General features: G+C 43.6%; 1 protein-coding gene across 9 annotated transcripts; it reads left to right on the top strand.

The window, feature by feature from the left end:
* Nucleotides 1-16,327: 16,327 nt before the first annotated feature.
* LOC109744475 (uncharacterized) lies at nucleotides 16,328-23,586 on the top strand. Of its 9 annotated transcripts, XR_012202773.1 has the most exons (9): nucleotides 16,328-16,626; nucleotides 16,712-16,969; nucleotides 18,556-18,772; nucleotides 18,892-19,402; nucleotides 19,532-19,717; nucleotides 20,106-21,301; nucleotides 21,681-21,990; nucleotides 22,774-22,974; nucleotides 23,146-23,586. XR_012202773.1 is itself a non-coding variant. In XM_073508612.1 (8 exons), exons 5-8 carry the CDS (start codon nucleotides 19,662-19,664, stop codon nucleotides 22,847-22,849), a joined length of 525 nt encoding a protein of 174 aa, XP_073364713.1. In that variant the 5' UTR covers nucleotides 16,329-16,626; nucleotides 16,712-16,969; nucleotides 18,556-18,772; nucleotides 18,892-19,402; nucleotides 19,532-19,661; the 3' UTR covers nucleotides 22,850-23,586. The 9 variants fall into 8 exon arrangements, 3 of the variants coding, with proteins under 3 accessions (XP_073364713.1, XP_073364712.1, XP_073364714.1); XR_012202771.1 differs by having other exon boundaries at nucleotides 16,329-16,626; nucleotides 18,556-18,799; nucleotides 22,774-23,586; XM_073508612.1 differs by having other exon boundaries at nucleotides 16,329-16,626; nucleotides 20,106-20,188; nucleotides 22,774-23,586.
* Nucleotides 23,587-23,904: the final 318 nt, after the last annotated feature.

Below are 23,904 nucleotides of genomic sequence, written 5' to 3'. Positions count from 1 at the left end.
GCGCTACTCCACTGGCTACAGTTCAACCAGCCCTCTCCACGGGCTCCTGTTCAACCATCCCTACACGGGCTACTGTTCATCCAGCCCTCCACCGTCTACTGTTCATCCAGCCCTCTCCACGGGCTCCTGTTCAACCACCCCTCCACGGGCTACTGTTCATCTAGCCCTCCATCGTCTACTGTTCATCCAGCCCTCCATGGGGTGGTCCTGTTCATCCAGCCCTCCACGGGGTCCTGTTCATCCAGCCCCAACCGGCTCGATCGATCGGGGTCCTGTTCATCCAGAGGCAACACCACGGGGTCCTGTTCATCCACCCCCACCGGGAACTGTTCATCCAAACCCCCCAGCAACGCTCACTGTTCATCCAGATGCAGCATCGATCGGCTTCAGTTAGCAGCACTAGCGAAGGAATCGCTCGATCGGGTTCAGTTAACAGCCATCGATCGATCGCTCGGGTTCAGTAACACGTAGCCTGCAGTGCAATCGCTCGGGTTCAGTTAGAACCCAATGCCTCGCTCGGGTTCAGTTAGAGCCCAACGCCTCGCACCCACGCGCGTGCGTGTACGAGAGAAACGCGCATCGCTCGGCCCCGACCACCCACCGTAACCGGGAACACCCTGATATTTTCCTCGCCCTCGCTTCTACCACGGTTTTTTCGTCATGGACGGCCCAAAGAATGTCATGCAGCTGCGTCTCCGGCCCGCCCAGGACGAAAAGCCCATTTTTCGTCATGATTTTTTGTCATAGAAGTAGGAGCCCACCACATCTATGATGATACCGGGTTTGTCACAATTATCGTCATAGAAGTGTCATAAGTATGACAGAAAAAAAATTCGTTCGGCCCAAAATGTCACGGATGTGTCTTTTTTTGTAGTGAGTAGTAGATGCAGAATCGTTTCGGTCTACTTGTCGTAGATGTGATGCCTATATACATAATCATGCCTAGATATTCTCATAACTATGCACTTTTCTATCAATTGCTCGACAGTAATTTGTTCACCCACCGTAATACTTATGCTATCTTGAGAGAAGCCACTAGTGAAACATATGGCCCCCGGGTCTATTTTCCATCATATAAATTTCCAATCTATTTTACTTTGCAATCTTTACTTTCAATCTATATCATAAAAAATATCAAAAATATTTATCTTATTATCTCTATCAGATCTCACTTTTGCAAGTGGTCGTGAAGGGATTGACAACCCCTTTATCGCGTTGGTTGCAAGGTTCTTATTTGTTTGTGTAGGTACGAGGCGACTTGCGTGTAGTCTCCTACTGGATTGATACCTTGGTTCTCAAAAACTGAGGGAAATACTTACGCTACTTTGCTGCATCACCCTTTCCTCTTCAAGGGAAAACCAATGCAGTGCTTAAGAGGTAGCAAGAAGGATTTCTGGCGCCGTTGCCGGGGAGGCTTACGCCAAGTCAAGTCAAGATTTGATCTCCCAGCAACTAGCCATTTCTGGCGCCGTTGCCGGGGAGATCTACGCCAAGTCAAGTCAAGTCAAGACATACCAAGTACCCATCACAAACTCTTATCCCTCGCATTACATTATTCGCCATTTGCCTCTCGTTTTCCTCTCCCCCACTTCACCCTTGCCGTTTTATTCGCCCTCTTTTTCCGTTCGCCTCTTTTCGCTTGCTTCTTGTGTACTCGTTCTTTGTGCACTTTGCTGCCATCATGTCTGAAATTGGGGAGGTTATTGTTGATAGGGATAGTGGTAATAACATGGAAAACTTTGATGCTTTTGATGATCCTCATGAAGAACCTACTATTTTACACACTAAAAAGTTTCGGATTGGTAGTGGAAATATTATTGGAAAAGGAGTTATTCAAGATTTCTTTACTTGTGCCGGTACCTTGCCCTCTATGGGTGGGTCTATTCTTCATAGAACTAGTAGTCTTGCGGATGCTATATCCTTGCTTGTAGTTGAACTTGAAAGAAAATTTGTTCATATGCATCCTTGCATACAAAGGATTTTTCTAGAGTTTTCCAATATTGAGCATTCTTCTGTTAAGCGGGCAGCTACTATCTTTTTGGCACATGAGTTCAGATTTATAATGAAAGAGGCCAATGAAATTTTTGCGCATTATAGGGTGGACGCTGGTCGTCCTCCCATAGAAGCTATCCTTTTTAATCAAGAAGACTTAATGCGTTTACGATCTTTAGATCATGTTGCTTACAATGAAAACCTTAGAAAGAAGGTTCCTACCGATGTTCTAGTTGATAGAATTTCTGAACTCAATGATGATTTTGCTATTCAGAATAATGGGTTAGGTTTTTCTCTTGAGCAAAGGCTCATGACTTTTTGCCAAAAGAATGCTTATAATGATGAATTGGTTGTGCAATATAAGGGGCCAAAGGAGGAACCCATACCTCCCGAGCTTGATCTTGGGGACTTTTGTCCCATTAAATTTAGCCCTTTTGATTACTTTTGCTTGCCACAAAGAAAACTTGCTGCTGAACGTAGGGAGTATGAGATGTGTTTTCGCGATTTTCCCTATCATTATTATGGCAATACCTAGATCTATTCTTGCCTCAATGCCTAGCTAGGGGCGTTAAACGATAGCGCTTGTTGGGAGGCAACCCAATTTTATTATTGTTTCTTGCTTTTTATTTCTGTTTAGTAATAAATATTTGATCTAGCCTCTGGTTAGATGTGGTTTTATGTTTTAATTAGTGTTTGTGCCAAGTAAAACCTATATGATCATCTTGGATGATAGTTATTTGATCTTGCTGAAAAAGTAAGAAACTTTCTGCTCACGAAAATAATTGTTAAAAATCACCAGAACGTGATAAAATACTGATTCCAATTGCAGTAGATCAATAAACAAATTATTTAGGTCGTCCTATTTTGGTAGAATTTTTGAGTTACAGAAAGTTTGCGTTTGATACAGATTACTACAGACTGTTCTGTTTTTGACCGATTCTGTTTTGTGTGTGTTGATTGCTTATTTTGATGAATCTATGGCTAGTATCGGGGGGGGGGGGGGGTATGAACCATAGATAAGTTGGAATATAGTAGGTTTAACACCAATATAAATAAGGAATGAGTTCATTACAACACCTTAAAGTGGTGGTTTGATTTATTTCACTAACGGAGCTCATGAGATTTTCTGTTGAGTTTTGTGTTGTGAAGTTTTCAAGTTTTGGGTAAAGATTTGATGGATTATGGAATAAGGAGTGGCAAGAGCCTAAGCTTGGGGATGCCCAAGGCACCCCAAGGTAAAATTCAAGGACAACCAAAAGCCTAAGCTTGGGGATGCCCCGGAAGGCATCCCCTCTTTCGTCTTCATCCATCGGTAACTTTACTTGATGTTATATTTTTATTCACCACATGATATGTGTTTTGCTTGGAGCGTCTTGTATGATTTGAGTTTTTGCTTTTTAGTTTACCACAATCATCCTTGCTGTACACACCTTTTGGGAGATACACACATGAATCGGAATTTATTAGAATACTCTATGTGCTTCACTTATATCTTTTGAGATAAATAATTTTGCTCTAGTGCTTCACTCATAACTCTTAGAGCACGGTGGTGGTTTTATTTTATAGAAATTATTGATCTCTCATGCTTCACTTATATTATTTTGAGACTCCTTTAGAACAGAATGGTAATTTGCTTTGGCTATAAAACTAGTCCTAATATGATAAGCATCCAAGATTGGTATAATAAAAACTTTCATGTAAAGTACATTGAATACTATGAGAAGTTTGATACTTGATGATTGTTTTGAGATATGAAGATGGTAATATTAGAATTGTGCTAGTTGAGTAGTTGTGAATTTGAGAAATACTTGTGTTGAGGTTTGCAAGTCCCTTAGCATGCACGTATGGTAAACGTTGTATAACAAATTTGAAACATGAGGTGTTCTTTGATTGTCATCCTTACGAGTGGCGGTCGGGGACGAGCGATGGTCTTTTCCTACCAATCTATCCCCCTAGGAGCATGCGCGTAATTCTTGGTTTTTGATGACTTGTAGATTTTTGCAATAAGTATGTGAGTTCTTTATGACTAATGTTGAGTCCATGGATTATACGCACTCTCACCTTTCCATCATTGCTAGCCTCTTCGGTACCGTGCATTGCCCTTTCTCACCTTGAGAGTTGGTGCAAACTTCGCCGGTGCATCCAAACCCCGTGATATGATACGCTCTATCACACATAAACCTCCTTATATCTTCCTCAAAACAGCCACCATACCTACCTATTATGGCATTTCCATAGCCATTCCGAGATATATTGCCATGCAACTTTCCGTCGTTTCATTTATTATGACACGCTTCATCATTGTCATATTGCCTTGCATGATCATGTAGTTGACATCGTATTTGTGGCAAAGCCACCATGCATAACTTATCATACATGTCACTCTTGATTCATTGCCCATCCCGGTACACCGCCGGAGGCATTCATATAGAGTCATATTTTGTTCTAGTATCGAGTTGTAATCATTGAGTTATAAATAAATAGAAGTTTGATGATCATCATTAATAGAGCATTGTCCCAAATAAAAAAAATAAAAAAAGAAAAAGAAAGGCCAAATAAAAAAAGAAAGGCCCAAAAAAGAGAAAAGAAATAAAAAGGGACAATGCTACTATCCTTTTTTTCCACACTTGTGCTTCAAAGTAGCACCATGATCTTTATGATAGAGAGTCTCTTGTTTTGTCCCTTTCATATAATAGTGGGAATTTTTCATTATAGAACTTGGCTTGTATATTCCAACAATGGGCTTCCTCAAATGCCCTAGGTCTTCGTGAGCAAGCAAGTTGGATACACGCCCACTTAGTTTCTTTTGTTGAGCTTTCATACATTTATAGCTCTAGTGCATCCGTTGCATGGCAATCCCTACTCCTTGCATTGACATCAATTGATGGGCATCTCCCTAGCCCGTTGATTAGCCGCGTCAATGTGAGACTTTCTCCTTTTTTGTCTTCTCCACATAACCCCCATCATTATACTCTATTCCACCCATAGTGATATATCCATGGCTCACGCTCATGTATTGCGTGAAGGTTGAAAAAGTTTGAGATTACTAAAGTATGAAACAGTTGCTTGGCTTGTCACTGGGGTTGTGCATGATGAGAGCATTCTTGTGTGACGAAAATGGAGCATGACCAAACTATATGATTTTGTAGGGATGAACTTTCTTTGGCCATGTTATTTGAGAAGACATAATTGCTTAGTTAGTATGCTTGAAGTATTATTATTTTTATGTCAATATTAAACTTTTATCTTGAATCTTTCGGATCTGAACATTCATGCCACAATAAAGAAAATTACATTGGAAAATATGCTAGGTAGCATTCCACATCAAAAATTCTGTTTTTATCATTTACCTACTCGAGGACGAGCAGGAATTAAGCTTGGGGATGCTTGATACGTCTCCAACGTATCTATAATTTTTGATTGTTCCATGCTATTATATTATCTGTTTTGGATGTTTAATGGGCTTTATTATACACTTTTATATTATTTTTGGGACTAACCTACTAACCAAAGGCCCAGTGCAAATTGCTGTTTTTTGCCTATTTCAGTGTTCCGCAGAATAGGAATATCAAACGGAATCCGAACGGAATGAAACCTTCGGGAGAGTGATTTTTGGAACAAACGCAATCCAGGAGACTTGGAGTGGACGTCAAGAAAGAAACGAGGAGGCCACGAGGCAGGAGGGCGCGCCCAGAGGGGTAGGAGCGCCCCCACCCTCGTGGCTCCCCTGACCGACTTCTTTCGCCTATATATACTCATATACCCCGAAAACATCCGAGAGCACCACGAAACCCTATTTCCACCGCCGCAGCCTTATGCACCCGTGAGATCCCATCTTGGGGCCTTTTCCGGCGCTCCGCCGGAGGTGGAATCGATCACGGAGGGCTTCTACATCAACACCATAGCCTCTCCGATGATGTGTGAGTAGTTTACCACAGACCTTCGGGTCCATAGTTATTAGCTAGATGGCTTCTTCTCTCTCTTTGGATCTCAATACAAAGTTCTCCTCAATCTTCTTGGAGATCTATTCGATGTAATTCTTTTTTGCGGTGTGTCTGTCGAGATCCGATGAATTATGGGTTTATGATCAAAATTATCTATGAAAAATATTTGAGTCTCCTCTGAATTCTTTTATGTATGATTTGTTATCTTTGCAAGTCTCTTCGAATTATCAATTTCGTTTGGCCTACTAGATTGATCTTTCTTGCAATAGGAGAAGTGCTTAGCTTTGGGTTCAATCTTGCGGTGTCCTTTCCTAGTGACAGCAGGGGCAGCAAGGCACGTATTGTATTGTTGTCATCGAGGATAAAAAGATGGGGTTTATATCATATTGCTTGAGTTTATCCCTCTACATCATGTCATCTTGCCTAATGCGTTACTCTCTTCTTATGAACTTAATACTCTACATGCATGCTGGATAGCGGTCGATGTGTGGAGTAATAGTAGTAGATGCAGAATCGTTTCGGTCTACTTGTCGCGGACGTGATGCCTATGTACATGATCATGCCTAGATATTCTCATAACTATGCACTTTTCTATCAATTGCTCGACAATAATTTGTTCACCCACCGTAATACTTATGCTATGTTGAGAGAAGCCACTAGTGAAACCTATGGCCCCCGGGTCTATTTTCCATCATATAAGTTTCCAATCTATTTTACTTTGCAATCTTTACTTTCAATCTATATCATAAAAAATATCAAAAATATTTATCTTATTATCTCTATCAGATCTCACTTTTGCAAGTGGCCGTGAAGGGATTGACAACGCCTTTATCACGTTGGTTGCAAGGTTCTTATTTGTTTGTGTAGGTACGAGGCTAATTGCGTGTAGTCTTCTACTGGATTGATACCTTGGTTCTCAAAAACTGAGGGAAATACTTACGCTAATTTGCTGCATCACGCTTTCCTCTTCAAGGGAAAACCAACGCATTGCTCAAGAGGTAGCAGTGGTGGAAGAGCCCGGGGAGTCCATGGCGGTGTCTAGGGTTGGGGTGGAGAGGCGGCTAGGGTTGTAGGGAGGGGGAGGGAGGTGGGCAGCGGCTGCGGGTGAGAGAGGCGGCTGCGGCGGCAGGGAAAGATGGCGGCGCAACGGGACAGTGGCAGCGCGGCGAGGTAGAAGCGCGGCGGGCTGTGGGTCGGCGCGACGGGGAGGAGCGGAAGCGGCGGCGACACGAGGCGGCGGCGGCGTCGGAGGAGGACGTGGCGGCGGCGGGGTGCGGTGGCGGTGGAGAACGGCGGCTGCGGCTTGACCTAGGTCAGGAACTTTAGGGATGATACCATGTTGGAGAACGGGTTGGCAATGCAATACTCGATGTATTACAAGTGGGCCTCAACCTCAATTATACAAGACTAGAAGGTGGGCCAGGATATACACATATACATGCAACACATATATTCAACACTCGGTGTGGATCCATCACTAAACCTGGCATGGGTGGCCCAGCCCGGCATTCTGGCCGGGCTCGAGCCTCGCCTTCCCACCCACAGCCCACCCCGATGCCCAGAAAAGCTGGAGATTATGTGATTTTTGGGATATTGAAGGCAAAACTTATATAATATAACATTATCTAATCCCAAAACTACTACTATTATTATTTTTAGATATGAAAAGCAGACATTTTTCGTGCCTCGGGCCAAGTTGGGCCCAGACTTGTGATTTAGAGGTCAGGCTTTGTAAACCCAGCCCGGCCCGGTCAATGCCCAGGTTTACCTATCACCACTCATTTATGTGGAGGTGGATCCATTCCGTTTTCAGTAGAAAGACACGGTCACAATCCTTCTCGCATGGAATTTTTCCCGGAAGACACATCCTTCTCTCATGCTGAACTCTCATTGCGACATGGGCTTTGAGTAGGCTGGAACCTTTCATTAGGATCCACTGGGATGATGCTACTGTTTAGATGCCCTTGAAGCATATTCATGATGTCCCTAGCTTCCTCGTCTCATGCTGGTATCCTCGCTCACAACTCTTCTATCTCCAAGGTTACAATTTCTAGGAGGAATTCGGCAGAGCTGTGCGATGTGTATTTGCTCCTAGCTCGATGACAAAGACGTTCATTGCTGGCGAAGTTCCTACATTACCCATCTCTTTACTTGGGCTTGGGATCATGGGAGGCGATCTTCCATCGACCACATCCTTTGTCATAGCACACATTGGCAGGATCTTGTTGCTTCCTGACGTGATCGAATTTGAATTGTAGGCTAGAGAGCCCTTGGAGTATGCCTCAGCTACGAACCCAGTTGGTGAGGGGTAGTAGCTGCTCCTGGGGTATCTATAGCTTTGCAATTAGGACATGAATGGTACCGCCGAGCTGTCTGCTAACCCATACCATGGCACTTAGTATGGGTAATACCCTGCTGATAGTACACTGCCCCACCCTTTTTTTTGAGAATTACACTGCCCCACCCTTGCAATGTAGTCGAAGTATGTTGTAGGGGATCCATAGTAGATGCCAGTGCAATACATCGAGCAGTCGGGGTCGTAGCGCGTGTTACCGGTGTAACCCTCGGTCCAACCAGCTTGGGTCCAGGAAGTCGTTGATGGGGTTAGAAGTGTTGATGTAGATCCACCCAAAAAGGTCGGAAACACTAACGCCCACACGTTTGGCACTTCTCCAACTCGCACACATGCCTGAATCGCCGTCGATTCAATTTTGCACGAATCTTGACACCAGAAGGCAGATTTCGTGTGCCACGTAGGACAAGGCCGGTGTGTGGTGTGTAGTTAGTTCGCCCGCACGCCGTTTCTTCCTCGGACGATAGCGGTTGCGAGTCAGGGCATGCGGTGGAACTGCCGTCGCGCCCGCATGCTGCGCACGACTTCGGTTGCCGTCTCCCACGACTCGCCATTCCCTCCCCTCGCTGCGGTTTCATTACTCCCCTTCGCATTCATTTCTCCCCAACCCACTATGCACAACAGTTCCATTCGATTGTAGGAGAAGACGAGAGGAGGAGGAGGCGGCGGCGGAAGAGTCGACAACATTCGCGGCCGTTGCTGGGGTTCACCGGACCAGAGGGTCGTCGCCGGAGCAGCCGCAGTGAGAAGGTAAGGCTATCGAAGCTGCTCACATTTCTCGCTGCGAAATTTGTTCCCCTCCCTCCATGGTCACATTCCCCTCGAGTATTCTCGAGATTCCGGCGGATTCGCGGCGCTCCGGTGTCCCCGTCGGCAGTGGAGTTGCGTGTTTGCCATTTAGGGCGGCATTGCGCAGTTCTGTCGCCGTCGTGGTGGTAGTCATGCCGGTGAGGTTTGCCCGGTCGGCAACCACATCTGTATATACGACAGATTAGTTCCTACATTTGCCCTATGCGAGCGATTTCTAGTTGTTAGTTCTGATTTACCTCGAAGGCTATGGTCATCACCGTTTTTAGGGCGTTTTTTGTTGTTGAATTCAGGGTATGATAGTTGTGAATGAACCCTAGATCTAGTTAGGTGCATTTCAAAGTGTAGGATAATGACAGTCATGGCAATTTCAACACCCTTGTTTTTCCCCCAACTATCATCACTGATGGCAACTAATTTTCTGAATCAACTATGTCAGTTGCCATGTCATTTGTAGGATAATGTTAGTTTATGAGATCCAAGTCAGGGAGTAATTTTTGTGTATGATTTCTATATCTAGGTAGTTGCATATTTAAGTGTGTGATAATGGCAGTCACGGCAATTTCATTGCATTTGTTTACCTACAACTATCCTCTAAGTGGCAACTAAATTTGTGAATCAACTATGCCAGTTGCCATGTTATATGCTGAGTAATGGCAGTTTGACTGTACAATAGACTCACTACGTTGCCATGCTGATTTGTGATAGCACAACATATTTGATTGCATTACATGGCAACTCATTTTTTATGAGGTCAGGGTGTGCGTTGCCACATTATGTGTTGTAGACTGGAAGTTGTCTGTCCTATTTGAAGTGCCTTAGCTGCCACATCTTTTGTTTGTTAACATGGCAACTTGAACCTAGTAGATGTGACCTGTACTTTTATGAAGCCAATGCGTTAGTTTCCACATTACATGTTGGACAATCCTAGTTGGGTGTTCCTCTGTACTGCCTCAGTTGCCACTTTTATTAGCGCCAACATGGCAACTTGATTCTGCTACATGGCAACTGCTTCATTAACAACTACATGGCAAATACAGAAACATGGCAACTAGACATGTGTGTGCTTCTTAATGAAGCAGTTGCCATGTTTCTGTATTTGCTTATTCATTTGATTATTTTCATGCCTATTTGTGCATGTTCAGCACATGGCAATTACTCCCTTTTCAGATGATAAAACTTTGGGGTAACCATGGGAGTTTTCATTTTTGTTTATCGATGATATACAGTGAATCGTTACTTCATGCATTTTTGTCTGCATCTGTCGGCTGTGTTTTCATTTCACGCTAACGTGTTTTTGTTCTTACTGTAGCACAATGGCTCGTGGTGACCATCAAGATGATGATGATGACTTCATGTAGTTACCGCCAGCAAATCGTGCGGCTGGTCGTACAAAAGATGGCGATGAGGTCACTCTCCCCCTATGTTTTAATTTGACATTGAGTTTTCAATCTTCTGTTAGAACTAAATTTTTACTACATTGAACATGGCAACAAATGATCCTTTTTGTGTTATGCAGAAGAAGAAACGTCACCGCAACAGGGCTTCGCAAGAACGCCTGACTATATTGACCGAGGGATTTACTGATGAGCAGAAGGGAGCTCGCGGTGAGATGGGGATGCAGGCTCTGATGGATGTTCGGTGCAAGAACCTAGTAAATCCTGTATGTGACTGACTCGGTGAGATATATGAGCCTGCGTCTAGGGAATTCATGATTCCGGGACGTGGAAGACTGCCTTTGGATGAGGAATCTGTGTTCTGCACTTTGGGTGTGCCCCGTGGAGAAATCAAAGTGTCGTATGAGGTGAATAATAAGATTGAGGAAGCTTTGTTCGCCCGTTTGTTTCTTGGAATGGCATTCATGCCTAATATGACTGTGCTTGCAACTTCGCTAGAGGGCATGAGAACGCATGGCGAGGTATTTAAGATGAAGCTGCTGATGTACTTGATCTCAGCTGTCTTTGCGCCTACCACATGTCTTTGCCCAAGCAACAAGTTGATCGCTCTCTGACTATAGCGCCAGAAAAGCTCTTGTCTGCTAGGACTACGTCAGTATTTCCCCAAAGAGGAAGGGATGATACGGCACAACGACGGTAGGTATTTCCCTCAGTGATGAAACCAAGGTTATTGAACCAGTAGGAGAACCAAGCAACACAACGTAAACAGCACCTGCACACAAATAACAACACCTCGCAACCCGATGTGCTAAAGGGGTTGTCAATCCCTTTCGGGTAACGATGCCGGAAATTTGTGATAGATTGAAATAATAGATCGCGAATAAAATAAAGTGCAACAAAGTATTTTATTTTTTTGGTTTAACAGATCTGAAAAAAATGCAAAGGAAAAGTAGATCGCAAAGAAAATATATGAGAAAGAAGACCCGCGGGCTGTAGGTTTCACTAGTGGCTTCTCTCGAGAAAAATAGCAAATGGTGGGTAAACAAATTACTGTTGGGCAATTGATATAACTTCAAATAATTATGACGATATCCAGCCAATGATCATTACATAGGCATCACGTCCAAGATTAGAAGACCGACTCCTGCCTGCATCTACTACTATAACTCCACACATCGACCGCTATCCAGCATGCATCTAGTGTATTAAGTTCATGGAAAAACTGAGTAATGCAATAAGAAAGATGACATGCTGTAGACAAGATCCGTTTATCTATTGCGTAGATATAGATCCCATCTTTTTATCCTTAGTAGCAACGATACATACGTGTCGTTTCCCTTTCTGTCACTGGGATCGAGCACCATAAGATCGAACCCACTACCGGGCACCTCTTCCCATTGCAAGATAAATAGATCAAGTTGGCCAAACAAAACCCAAATATCGGAGAAGAAATACGAGGCTATAAGAGATCATGCATATAAGAGATCAAAGAAACTCAAATAACTTTCATGGATATAAAAAGATATAACTGATCATAAACTCGAAGTTCATCAGATCCCAACAAACACACCGCAAAAAGAGTTACATCATATGGATCTCCAAGAGACCATTGTATTGAGAATTCAGCGAGAGAGAGAGAAAGCCATCTACCTACTAACTACGGACCCGAAGGTCTACAAAGAACTACTCACGCATCATCGGAGAGGCGCCAATGGAGGTGGTGAACCCCATCCGAGATGGTGTCTAGATTGGATCTGGTGGTTCTGGACTCTGCAGTGGCTGGATGAATATTTCGTCGACTCCCCTAGGGTTCTGGGGTTTTTGGGGGTATTTATAGAGCAAAGAGGCGGTCCGGGGGGCATCCGAGGTGGGCACAGCCCACCAGGGCGCGCCTGGGCCTCCTGGCGCGCCCTGGTGGGTTGTCCCCTCCTCGGAACTCCCCCAGGTGCAACCAGGGCCCGTTGTGTTCCTTCTGGCCCATAAAAAAATCATCGTGGAGTTTCGTGGCATTTGGACTCCGTCTGATATTGATTTCCTGCGATGTAAAAAACATGGAAAAAACAGCAACTGGCACTTGGCACTATATCAATAGGTTAGTACCAAAAAATGATATATAAAATGACTATAAAATGATTATAAAACATCCAAGATTGATAATAAAACATCATGGAACAATAAAAAATTATAGATACTTTGGAGACGTATCAGCATCCCCAAGATTAATTCCTGCTCGTCCTCGAGTAGGTAAGTGATAAAACAGAATTTTTGATGTGGAGTGATGTTTATCAAGTCATATCATATTCTTTTCTTTATAGCATGGACATTTGGACTTTTATGTGATTCAAAGCAATAGTCAAGTTTTGACATAATAATTTAGATACTCAAGCATATCAACAAGCAACCATGTCTTTCAAAATATCAATGCTAAAATAAGTTATCCCTAGCCCATCATGCTCAAACATTGATCATTCATGAAACACACTCGAATATTAGCTACACCCAATACTTAAGTACGATCATATTGCCTCCTAGTTGGTGCTTTTTATGAGAGAAGATGGAGACTCAAATTCTAAATAAAAATTGCATAAAGTAAAAGAAAGGCCCTTCGCAGAGGGAAGTCGGGATTTGTAGAGGTGCCAGAGCTCAAAGCGAAAAAATTGAGATGAAAACATTTTGGGAGGTTTATCCAGCCCACCAACAAAAACGACGTAGAGCTACGAACACTTTCCATGCTAGATATGCCATAGGCGGTTCCCAAACAGAAAATGAAGTTTATTCCTTTTTCCACCATACTTTCACTTTCCATGGCTAACCGTATCCACGGGTGCCTTCCATACCAACACTTCCCAAGGAATTTATTATTCGACAACATAAAGTAAATTCATTTTTGCATTTCGGGACTGGGCATCCCTAAAACCTTTGCCTTACTCTCGTGCAATGACAAGTGAATAAACACTCATCGTGAGAATAACACATCCAGCATGGAAAATATTAGCCACCCGTTACCGTTCTGTGAGCGAAACAAAATACACAAAAGAGAAGTTTATTTTGAAAATTAGAGATGGCACATGCAAATTTGCTTAGAACGGCAAAAGAATACCGCATATAGGTAGATATAGTGGACTCATGTGGCAAAACTGGTTTAAAAGATTTTGGATGCACAAGTAGAGGTCATACTTAGTGCAAAATGAAGGCTAGCAAAAAGATTGAGAAGTGACCAACCAAGAAACGAATAATCTCATAAGCAAGCATTAAGCATAATTAACACCGAATAATGCACCACAAGTAGGATATAATTTTCATTGCATGATTATTGACTTTCGTGCATGCATAGGGAATCACAAACCTTAACACCAATATTCTTACTAGAGCATAATTACTCATCAACATAACTCACATATCACATCATCATATCTCAAAACTATTACTAAGAATCAAGTTTATTTTGTCCAATGATCTTCATGACATTTTTTACTTTATCCTTCTTGGATATCTATCACTTTGGGACTAATTTTCATGTGTTGCTTTTCATAAGCTCAAACAAGTATAAGTGAAGATCATGAGCATAATTTTTTTTCTTTCTCTCAAAATAATTTAAGTGAAGCAAGAGAGAATTTCTTCAACATTTAACTAACTCTCAAACAAATCTAAGTGAAGCAAGAGAGCATTTCTTCAAAAAATACTAAGCACACCGTGCGCAAAAAGATATAAAGTGAAGCACTAGAGCAAGTCCAAAAAATGATTTCCTGCGATGTAAAAACATGGAAAAAACAGCAACTGGCACTTGGCACTATGTCAATAGGTTAGTACCAAAAAATGATATAAAATAACTATAAAATAATTATAAAACATTCAAGATTGATAATAAAACAGCATGGAACAATCAAAAATTATAGATACGTTGGAGACGTATCACAAGTGCTTCCCTACCCTGGTGAATGCTCTCTCTCTATTTCTTTTTCCATACAATCTTTTGATTTTGATGTCACGCAGAAGCTAGTCACTGCCAGTTTTGATGTTTTTGTTGAATGCTGATGCGGTATCTTTTTTGTCCTGAATTTGTGTTGTGCAGGCGAAGCTGAAAGACGTTAAGAACATGAATTGGTGTAAATTCATCGCTGACTTCATGCATGATGCATTCTCAAATAAGATGTACCAGAAGGGCTGTCGCTTGCACCTAATGGTATTTTTCCCTACTCTTATGCAAATGCTCTTATCATGGTTCATTCTTTCCTAAATCAACATTACAACTGTTCATAAGTGTGAACCAAATTGTTTTGCATTTTTCGGTATCTCTGTTTGGCCATAATGTGACAACCAACAATTTTGACTGAGCTTTTAAATGGATATTGTTTTTCCTTTTTTTGATGGCAACCGTAGGGGATCGTGCAGGGCAACCCTTTTGTTTCATTTTCTGTGACTCTTTTACATGTCCAAGTGAATTTTGTTTGTTCCATGGCATCTGTAGTTGCTGCCTACAAGGCAATTACATTTTTCTACAACACACATAGTGTTCACTTCCTACATTCATTCTTTTTATACAATCTGGATGGCAACCATCATGTTGAGCTGGTGGCAACTACCAGCATAACAAGTTGGCAACTGCCAACATACCATGATGGCAACTAACATAGATAGATGGCAAATCTTTCTTCCCTTTTTTTCAACTTGTGACTCAAGGGAGACTGCATAAGCTTTTTTTCAACATAGCATGATGGCAACTAACATAGCTTGCTTTACTGTGTAAACCAGCTCATGTACGTCGATCATCTTGATTTGTCCACTGTCGACTTTACTGAGATAGGAGGCCCGCCGCCTCCACATAAGTTTGCTGTCTCTGCGTGGACGTACGATGCTGTCAAGGTTGTGCTTGCCGCAGACAGGATAACTGATACGAAATATGGGAAAATGCAGGTTAGTTCCGCCTTCTTTCTTGCACGACATTCTTGAATTTTGATGTTGGATATAATATGAAAAAATCCCCATACAACAACCATTTATGGCTAACAAGTCATAAATACCTTGGCAACCATGGTTGTCTGCACATGGCAACCATGTTTGACACCATACGGCAACTCAGCCGTTCCCTGTCGAAACTCCTTTTTTTTCGTTTTTGCAATCCATGAATTGTAGTCACTTCTCCTTATTTCTTTTGACATCATAGTGGGTTTTGCCGTTTTTCAGCTGATGGCCAAGCATGTTATAGACTACAGTGTGTTTGGTGGGCCCACAAAACTTTGGCAAGTGGATGGATGTGCATTCAGCTTCATCTTGTCCTGCTAAGGTAATCAAGGATGTTTATTTTTTTTGAAATTACATTTTCTTGCATTTGATATCTCTACTAGTAAAATGCCCGTGTGTTGCAATGGGTTAGCAAAACTATGACGTTCCAATCAAGCAATTGAGAACATATAATGTATAGCCCACCTTATTAATCCAAAATCCAGTAAAATTGAGCGCTAGTTACACTTATAAGAATATAATACATTTAGTTGATAGATTACATGCGAGAAGTTTAGAGTCCACAATTTATTCTAAAAATCTTAGTTTAAATTTAGCAATTGAAACTTCCGTTATTCATCATAGAGATACAAACTGTGACTTTGTTTTTGTTTGGAATTTTCATTTTAGACACAACAATATAGATTACTACTTATATATATGCATCTATGAAATTTTTCAAGACATTTTGTAGAGTTTTGAGCACCAAAATATTTAGATTTATGCTAATCCTGAGAAGCTTAGAAGGAGTAGAGAAGAAAGAGATATTCCAACCAATTTCTTTATTTTTATTTTCTTTCAACCCCTTCTTTTGCCACTGACCAGTGGATCTCTTAGGTCAGTCCAGCACTCCAGCAGCGTCAGCTACTCAACTCCAAGGGACACGCGCCGGCAAGGGCCGCAGCACCCTGCCCGGCTGTCTCTTCATCTTTTCTCCTCTCCACTCCTCACTCTTTTCCTCCCCTGGATCCCCTTTCTTGTCAAGCTCGCCGGGGACGCCGCTGCTTGCCGTTGCAACGCCAGCCATTGGCACCGGCGGGATCCGCCAGCCGTCGGTCCGGATCGACGCTCACGCCTCCGGCTCCGACATGCACGCCCGTTGGACGCCGCCGTGAACCACCTCGCTTCTCCGGTGCGCTCTTGCTCCTACGTAGTTCCCTAGCTCGATTGTTGCTCTTGCCGTCCCTTTAATGGTGATTCCTGGTGCCGGCGTGCAGGTACGTCTTGAACCAAGGTCGCCTTTCTCGGTCCGTTGGCCGCTGTTGCGACGCTGCCGCGGTCATCCTCCTCCCCGAGCAGCTCTAGGGGCCGTGACGGGCTCCGCGTCGTCCGCGTCTCCTCTGGACCACGGACTCGAAGCCGTGGGTCCCTCCTACTTCTTCCTCGACCGCTGACCGCCATTCACGCCGTCCGAAACTTGCTGCCGTCCGTCCTCTCGCCTCCCTGCTCCGTCCGACCCCGCCACGAACAGCAAGGTGAGGAGCCATCTCTTCCTGCTGCTGCTGCTCGCTGTTGGCTTGCTGTTGTTGCCGCTGCTGGATGCTTGCTTTGCTGCTTGATGCTGCTGGTTGTTTTGCTTGCCGCTGCTGCTTGCTTTTGTTGCTTGCTGCTGCTGGCCTTGAGCTGCCGGTAAATGAGAGCAAGAAAGGAAGTTTTACATTTGTATAGGGAGATGGTCGTATTTAGATTCACCTAGAAATGGCCATGTTTCAGTACCGTTTAATTTACTTGTTCGTCGTACTGTCAGACTAAGGCTAGTCTTTCCTGTGCATAAAAGTTTCAGAAAAATGCTCAACCTGCTGAACTTGGATAATCCATAAAAATCATTCCAGTTTCTGTTTGGAGTAGTACTGATATGGAGTTGGCTGGTTTAAATTGTACTGTAGCAACGGAAAATATGAACATAATCAATATTATTACTTGGAAGTAAAAGATCATGTACTTTAACAACATGTCTTTAGATCTGGTAAAAATTCACAACTTGCATTAGAAAATGTTGTTGCCAATTTCAGTATCTTCATTTTCATCTTACTGTATGACATCATATTCTTAGCTTTGTTTGACATGGCTAGGAGTTGCTTGCTGTTCATGATCAACGGGTCATGACATTAACTTGGATTAATTAACATGGAAACAAATAAGTGAATTGTGAGGGCCGTGGTTTGATGCTATGGTCGGGTTGGGGTTACCACCAGTCGCATCTCTCCCTTTACCCGTGGTGGGAGTGTCGGTTTTGATGGGACGCGTTAGTCATGGTCGGACAACCATTGACTAACCCCCCTATCGAGGCACTTCGTGGTGGTCATTGGATGGTGAGCCCGATGTCCAACCGAGATAAATTCTGATTTGGGTGTTTTATCCCAAATCTTGATTGATATATATCATGATAATCTTTCTAATGGATAACAGGAACCTCTGGATTCCATTACTCGTCGGGCACATCGCTGGCCACCAACACACATAGGTCGTTCGGCACAGTCGGAGTGGTTCCTGGCCGCTCGCAATTGCAGCAAGTGCATGGAGCCGCCGGCCATGCCTCTAGCTTGGCCACATCCCCGTCCACCCGCGTCACTACGACCCTGCTTCCTCATGAGTGAGCTCCGCCAATCGGCCATGCTCAGCTTGGACTGTATTTAGCTTATTCCTCTTCCTCAAGAGAAGATCTTCAGCCTACTTATGTTCAATGTAGGTGGCTGCGGCCGGCCATGCCTCACGCCAAGGCTCGGCTTGGAGCTGAGTACCTCGTGTGCTGTCGTCACATGTATTTAGTTATTTCTTTTCCTCATCATCTTCAGCCTATTTATGTTCGTGGACGTCGTCAATTCCGGTGGCTGTGGCCGAATGGTCATGTATTTCTATTCAATAATTAGCTCACACAACAATTCTGCTCTTTGGCCTCTTTTCCATTCTAAAGTTCTCACGTCTGTTTGTTGATTCATGAGGAGCCTGGTTGATATTGTTGACAACTTATAAACATATTTAAATTGGTGTGAATTCGTTCAATGGAGCAAGGTGGGACTATTCCACATGAAATAACCATGCATCTTTTTTTTCATGACAGGCGTATGCTACAGGTCAATTTGGCTACCTTGATTGATTAGAATTTGATCGTAAGAAAGGTGGTGCGTTTGATCCTCACCAACGCACATAATTTTTGCCATGGGGTCATGCCCAGCCAGGCCCATCTGAGCGACGGAAGTACCCAGGCGGCAGCCCAACCAAGCGGCGTTCCAGAAAATCGAACACGACGTACGAAGAATTACCAGACGGACGGACGGGTAGAAGCAGTTCCCTTTTATTATTAGGTAGAGAATATGTTTTGCCGTTTTGGCTTATTTTTCTTACGCACGTGACTCTAATATGTTTTGTTCTTGTTACTTTTTTGTTTTCTGCTTAGGCGAGGGCACCTGTTGAGCACCTAGTCGGGCAGTTTGCTTTCGGCATGACTAACTTGCTTGGGAAGTTGGTTGATGGTTGGACGTCACTTAATGGTTCTGATAGCGACGCGGTTGTAAGGCAGTTCACATCATTTGTTGGAGAACAGACACATCGACCAACTGGTTGCCGTGGCCGATACGACTACAACAGCTCTCAGGAACTCCCTGACACGCAAGATGAGCTAGATGGAGATGGTCTTGGTGGCGTGGATGCTGGTCTCGACAAGGACGGTGACGATGACATGGAGTATGTGCCACATGACATCGACGATGATGAACATGATGAAGTTCGTGTAGGGGGTAAGAACGATAAGGTTGCACCAAAAGTTCTGCATCGGAAGGAGGCATTGATCCAACTATTGTGAGAGACACGGGGGTTTCGCTCTCAAAGAGGGGCAGGGCTGCAGACGATGATGGCCAAGGCTCTGTTGGCAAGAGGTGTAGGACCGATCTCGTAGCTTCTTGGAGGAGGTTTGACGTCTATTTAGCGTTTTGTTTGTCCTTCCTTTTTAATAGCCCGACCTTTTTTCATTTTTCTAAGTGCGCCATGAATTTTGTGTCTCACACTTGGTATCTTTTTGTCATTTTTCCTACGTGCAGTGAGGCGACAGCTGGTGGACGATCAGTTAAGAAACAAGCACCCACGCCAACCCGTGTTTTTGCCCGATTGAACAAGGGGGCTCCCACTGCTGGTGCCACCACTTCCACTAGGTCGTCTCCTCGCACATCAATGTCCAACACCGGGGATCCTGTCGTGCTGCAAGACTTGAGGAAGACAATCAAGAAGTGGGTTCTCCTTATTTTTTATTGTCCTAATGCTATTTTTTGTTTGATGCATTCTAAATCATATACAACCTTTTACTTGATCCACTTCTATAGCAACTATTGCCTGCTTCTCATGGCAGCTGTCTAACTTGCCACATGGCAATTGCTGTTTTCATGATCTAAATTTCCTGCATGGCAACTGCTTACTAGGCCACATGGCAAATAATTTTCACTCATATGGCAACTGGTAGCTTTCCACTAACTTCAACCACCTGTATTTCATGTGTGTTCATCCATACTTTGTTTTCAAATAGCAGCTTTGGCATATCACACATTTTCATTTTATGATGACTACTATGGCAATTATTTTGCTCACCTTTTTGAACTCTTCATGCGTTTTCTCTTGTAGGGTGAAGAAGACTACTACACGCTCAACCAAACGCACTACCAAAGACCCACTTGAACGCATTCACTCTAAGTTGTCGACAAGTGGTAATGCAGATATTAATGAGCCGCCAGTCGACAAAACTGTTGCTGCACCGTCCATTGTTCCCACTAGCTCTGATTCAAGCGGCCGCCCATCTCCGCCGGTTGCAGATGTGCAGACCACAACAACAACCATCCGTATATCTGGGAGTGACGAGTCAGTATCTGTCAGGACTGCTGAGATACTGCTCACCCTGGTGGCAATGAGGGATGCTATTGTGACCCATGCCACCAAATCAGCAAGTGTTGAAGTGGACGCTTTCGAGCTCAACCTAAACAAGGAAGATTCACGCTCATCTGATACGGATTCCAAGCGTGTGGCCGGTGGCACTTCTGTGTCCAAAAAAGAAGGGGCTGCGGCCACATTTCAGAATGATAGGCCATCCACAGACGAGACTCATTGCACAACGGCTCCAGCGGCTGGTGGTCCAAAGGCTGCTACTGCGACCGTTGCGCGAGCTGGTCTGCCACCTAGGCGGCGTAGCCCCCGCAAGCATCCTGCACAGATATCCAATGCACCAGAGGTTGCTAAGAGCAGCAAAGGTGACTCTGGTTACGTGCCTGCTTTCACACTGTTCCCACCTCCTGCCAAAAGCAATGTTATGGAGAAAACGAAAGTCCGGAATACAACAGACGCAGGTGGTAAGCCGTGCACGACTGAAGGTGGTGAACGTTCAGAGCAGACTGTGTCTTTCACCGCCGTGGAGAACACCAGCTTAAATCTGCGCACTTCTAAGCTTCCTGTCAACATTGGTGTTCCCTATAGCCCAAACAGGAAAATAGGCAAGAAAGTTGTGATTGAGACCGCTGACAGCACGCCCCGCCCTACTAATAAGCCTGATGATCCTACAGCAGACGAGGCAAACATGTTTGTTGATCTGTCACCTCTATATTTCTGCCAAACAATTTGTTCGCGATCCGACTGGTAGGCAGGAGAGGCACCCGATGGCTTTCACCCCACCGAGCTTTAGTCTTGGTAAGATCGCACTTAGGATGAACCAGTGGCGCATGATCCTGTGCCTATTGCCTTTGCTTTCCCGGCAGGCACGGCCCCAATGATGGCGCAGCCAATGGCTGATGGCAGGAAAGCTGTGAAGTTTGCAGAGCCGATAGTGCAAGGTACATTTTTTGCATGTTTATCATTTTGTTTCTACATTTTTTGTCTGATGTTTGTCACAAGCTTTTTGGTTTCTTAATGGTGATGGCAAATCTCATGGGATGCACATGGCAACTACAGTTGTTGCCACATGGCAACTCCAGTGCAATGCACATGGCAACTGGAGTTGTTGCCACATGGCAACTCCAGTGCAACATACATGGCAACTGGAGTTGTTGCCACATGGCAACTCCAGTGCACTTTTCACCTGCGAAATATTTTGGCTACCAAGTAAAATTTGACATAGACACTCTCTTATTAGCACCTCAGTTCCCAGTCTAAACTTTTTTCACAATAACTTGTTGTTTCCAAGGTTCCTAACCCACTGTTTTATTCTTACAGCCACCCCTGAGGAGATTTCGCCCTCACTCGATGAAGCTTACCGTAGGATTGAGGAGGAAGCATTGGAGAAGAGGTCCTCACGGGGTGAGGGGCAATCAAGTTCTAACATGCCTGCTGAGTCAGTATTCGAGGATACCGTTAGAAGTGCCACCCCTGGATCTGTGAGGCAGAATAGGATAGTTCATGCACCACCCGTGGATGACTATGAGCCCGATGTTAAGGCCACAAAAGAGCAGAACCATCTGTACGATATTGTCAAGCGTTTCGGAAATGCGAGGTTGAACAGCAAGCACATGAAGGAGCTGAAAGCGTAATGTCTACACCACATAACCCCTCACTTGCTTTTCTTTGATATTTTTTTACCCTTTCTAGCCATGTGTTGTTTATGTTTATTTTTATTTTTTTAGTAGACATGATTCTTTCATGTTATATCATTTTCATATAGCGACAGAACCAAAATCATACAATGTGATGCGACATATGTCGACCTGGGTGATCTTGCCGTGTCTGTGAGGCCCACTGGTAAATATGTCGAAGAATGTAGTTGCGTGTGGGATTGACTTCATCAACAGACATATGGACATTTGTCCTGACAAGACGATCATGCAGTACAGCGTGACCTGTAAACTATGGGATAGTGACTTCCACATAAAATCCTGAGGAAGCATTTTGCCGCGCATGGTGAATTCAAGCTCACACTGAAGAAATATGTGTTGTTTCTTCTCGTTGTACATATTTTTTCCATGGTATGTTTTGTCAGTAGTTATACTTCATATGTGGGTTACATACTGTTCATGACAGACGTTTCATGTGGCAACAGCTGCCATGTAAAATAAGTTTGACCTTTTCAATGCAATTTATGTGGCAACGCCACTTACAGTATTGGGCAACTTTGTTTATACATGGATGGCAACTTCCTTCGATTACACATGGCAAATAAACATTTTTCTGTGCGTGCATTCGGCCCCTTGATGCTTGGTTATTCATGTATCTCTTAGTGCAACTGGAAATATTTTTTACATATCATTTTTCCAACTACATCATTCTGTTTTGATGTGAACTCTGTTTGTTCTTTCCTCTTGTTTACTTGCAGGTCATATTCCCGGAGCTTGCATCAGACAACCCAGATGACAAGTGTGGTCACCACTACGCGATTTGCCTTGACCTGAAGAACCAACGATTTGAGGTGCTTGATTCAATCCGTTCAGGAGATGATGAAGACCTTACTACACATGCTGAATTCTTTATCAACAACCTGAAAGAGACATGGAGCCGTCATTACGAAAACTCAAAGGTCCAGATCAGTCATTTTCCAATCGAGTATGTCATGACTGTGAAGCAAGGAAACGGATAATTACTATCTTTTTTCATGTGTCCTCCACATCAATCCGAAACCTTATCACCTCTGCATTGAAGTTTATCATATTTTCTATTGGCACGAGTTCACCTGTTTCTTTCGTTATAGGCATGACTGCGGCTTTCACATGTTGGAATACCTTGCAAAGTGGGAAGGTCGATGGGTCCCTGTGATCACAGCTGCAATGGTCGTTGAGCTCCGTAAAATATATACATGGAACTAGTTGATGAATGAAGATTTCAACACACGTGCTTCAGCACGAGAGTTCATAGAGGGAGCTGTCAAAACTGCCAACAAGAAGTACAAGTGATCATGTGATGCTCCATACGCATGCCTACCTTACATTCTGTGGCTGAGGAATGTAAGGTATCACCTTGTTCTTTAAACTATGTCTGTGTGCTATGTTATGACTGCATCCCCCGTAGCTCTAGTACATAGTGGTGGCGTGTGTGTGCCATTGAATATTTGTAATATAAGTGTGGATATGAACCTGCTTAGGTGTGACAACAACTACCTTTATGTTCACTACTATTATGTGTTTTGTGATTGTGAGTACCAGTTGCGAGTTTGAATGTGTTTATGATGCCTGAAACATGGCAAATATAGTTGATTAGGCACGGTCAGGGAAAGTAATCGTTCCATTTTTGTTTTTGGGTTTTTTGCATTGATAACTGTATTGGTTAGCATGGTAGTTCATAAGCAACCGTTCTCTCGTGTTTTTGCACTTGATTGTTTCAACTAGTTCGTTCAGAGTATGTATACAATACAATATGTGTGAAAAACAAAATCCGTGGACTGAAAACGGAAATCTACGCGATGGCAGATTCAGTAGCAATTACATGGCAGATTCGATGGAAGCTGCATGGC

Source organism: Aegilops tauschii, chromosome 2 (assembly GCF_002575655.3).
Source record: "Aegilops tauschii subsp. strangulata cultivar AL8/78 chromosome 2, Aet v6.0, whole genome shotgun sequence".
NCBI classification, from domain to species: domain Eukaryota; kingdom Viridiplantae; phylum Streptophyta; class Magnoliopsida; order Poales; family Poaceae; genus Aegilops; species Aegilops tauschii.
The sequence above is the reverse complement of the archived record's forward strand: the minus strand, read 5'-3'. Positions and strand labels throughout refer to the sequence as shown.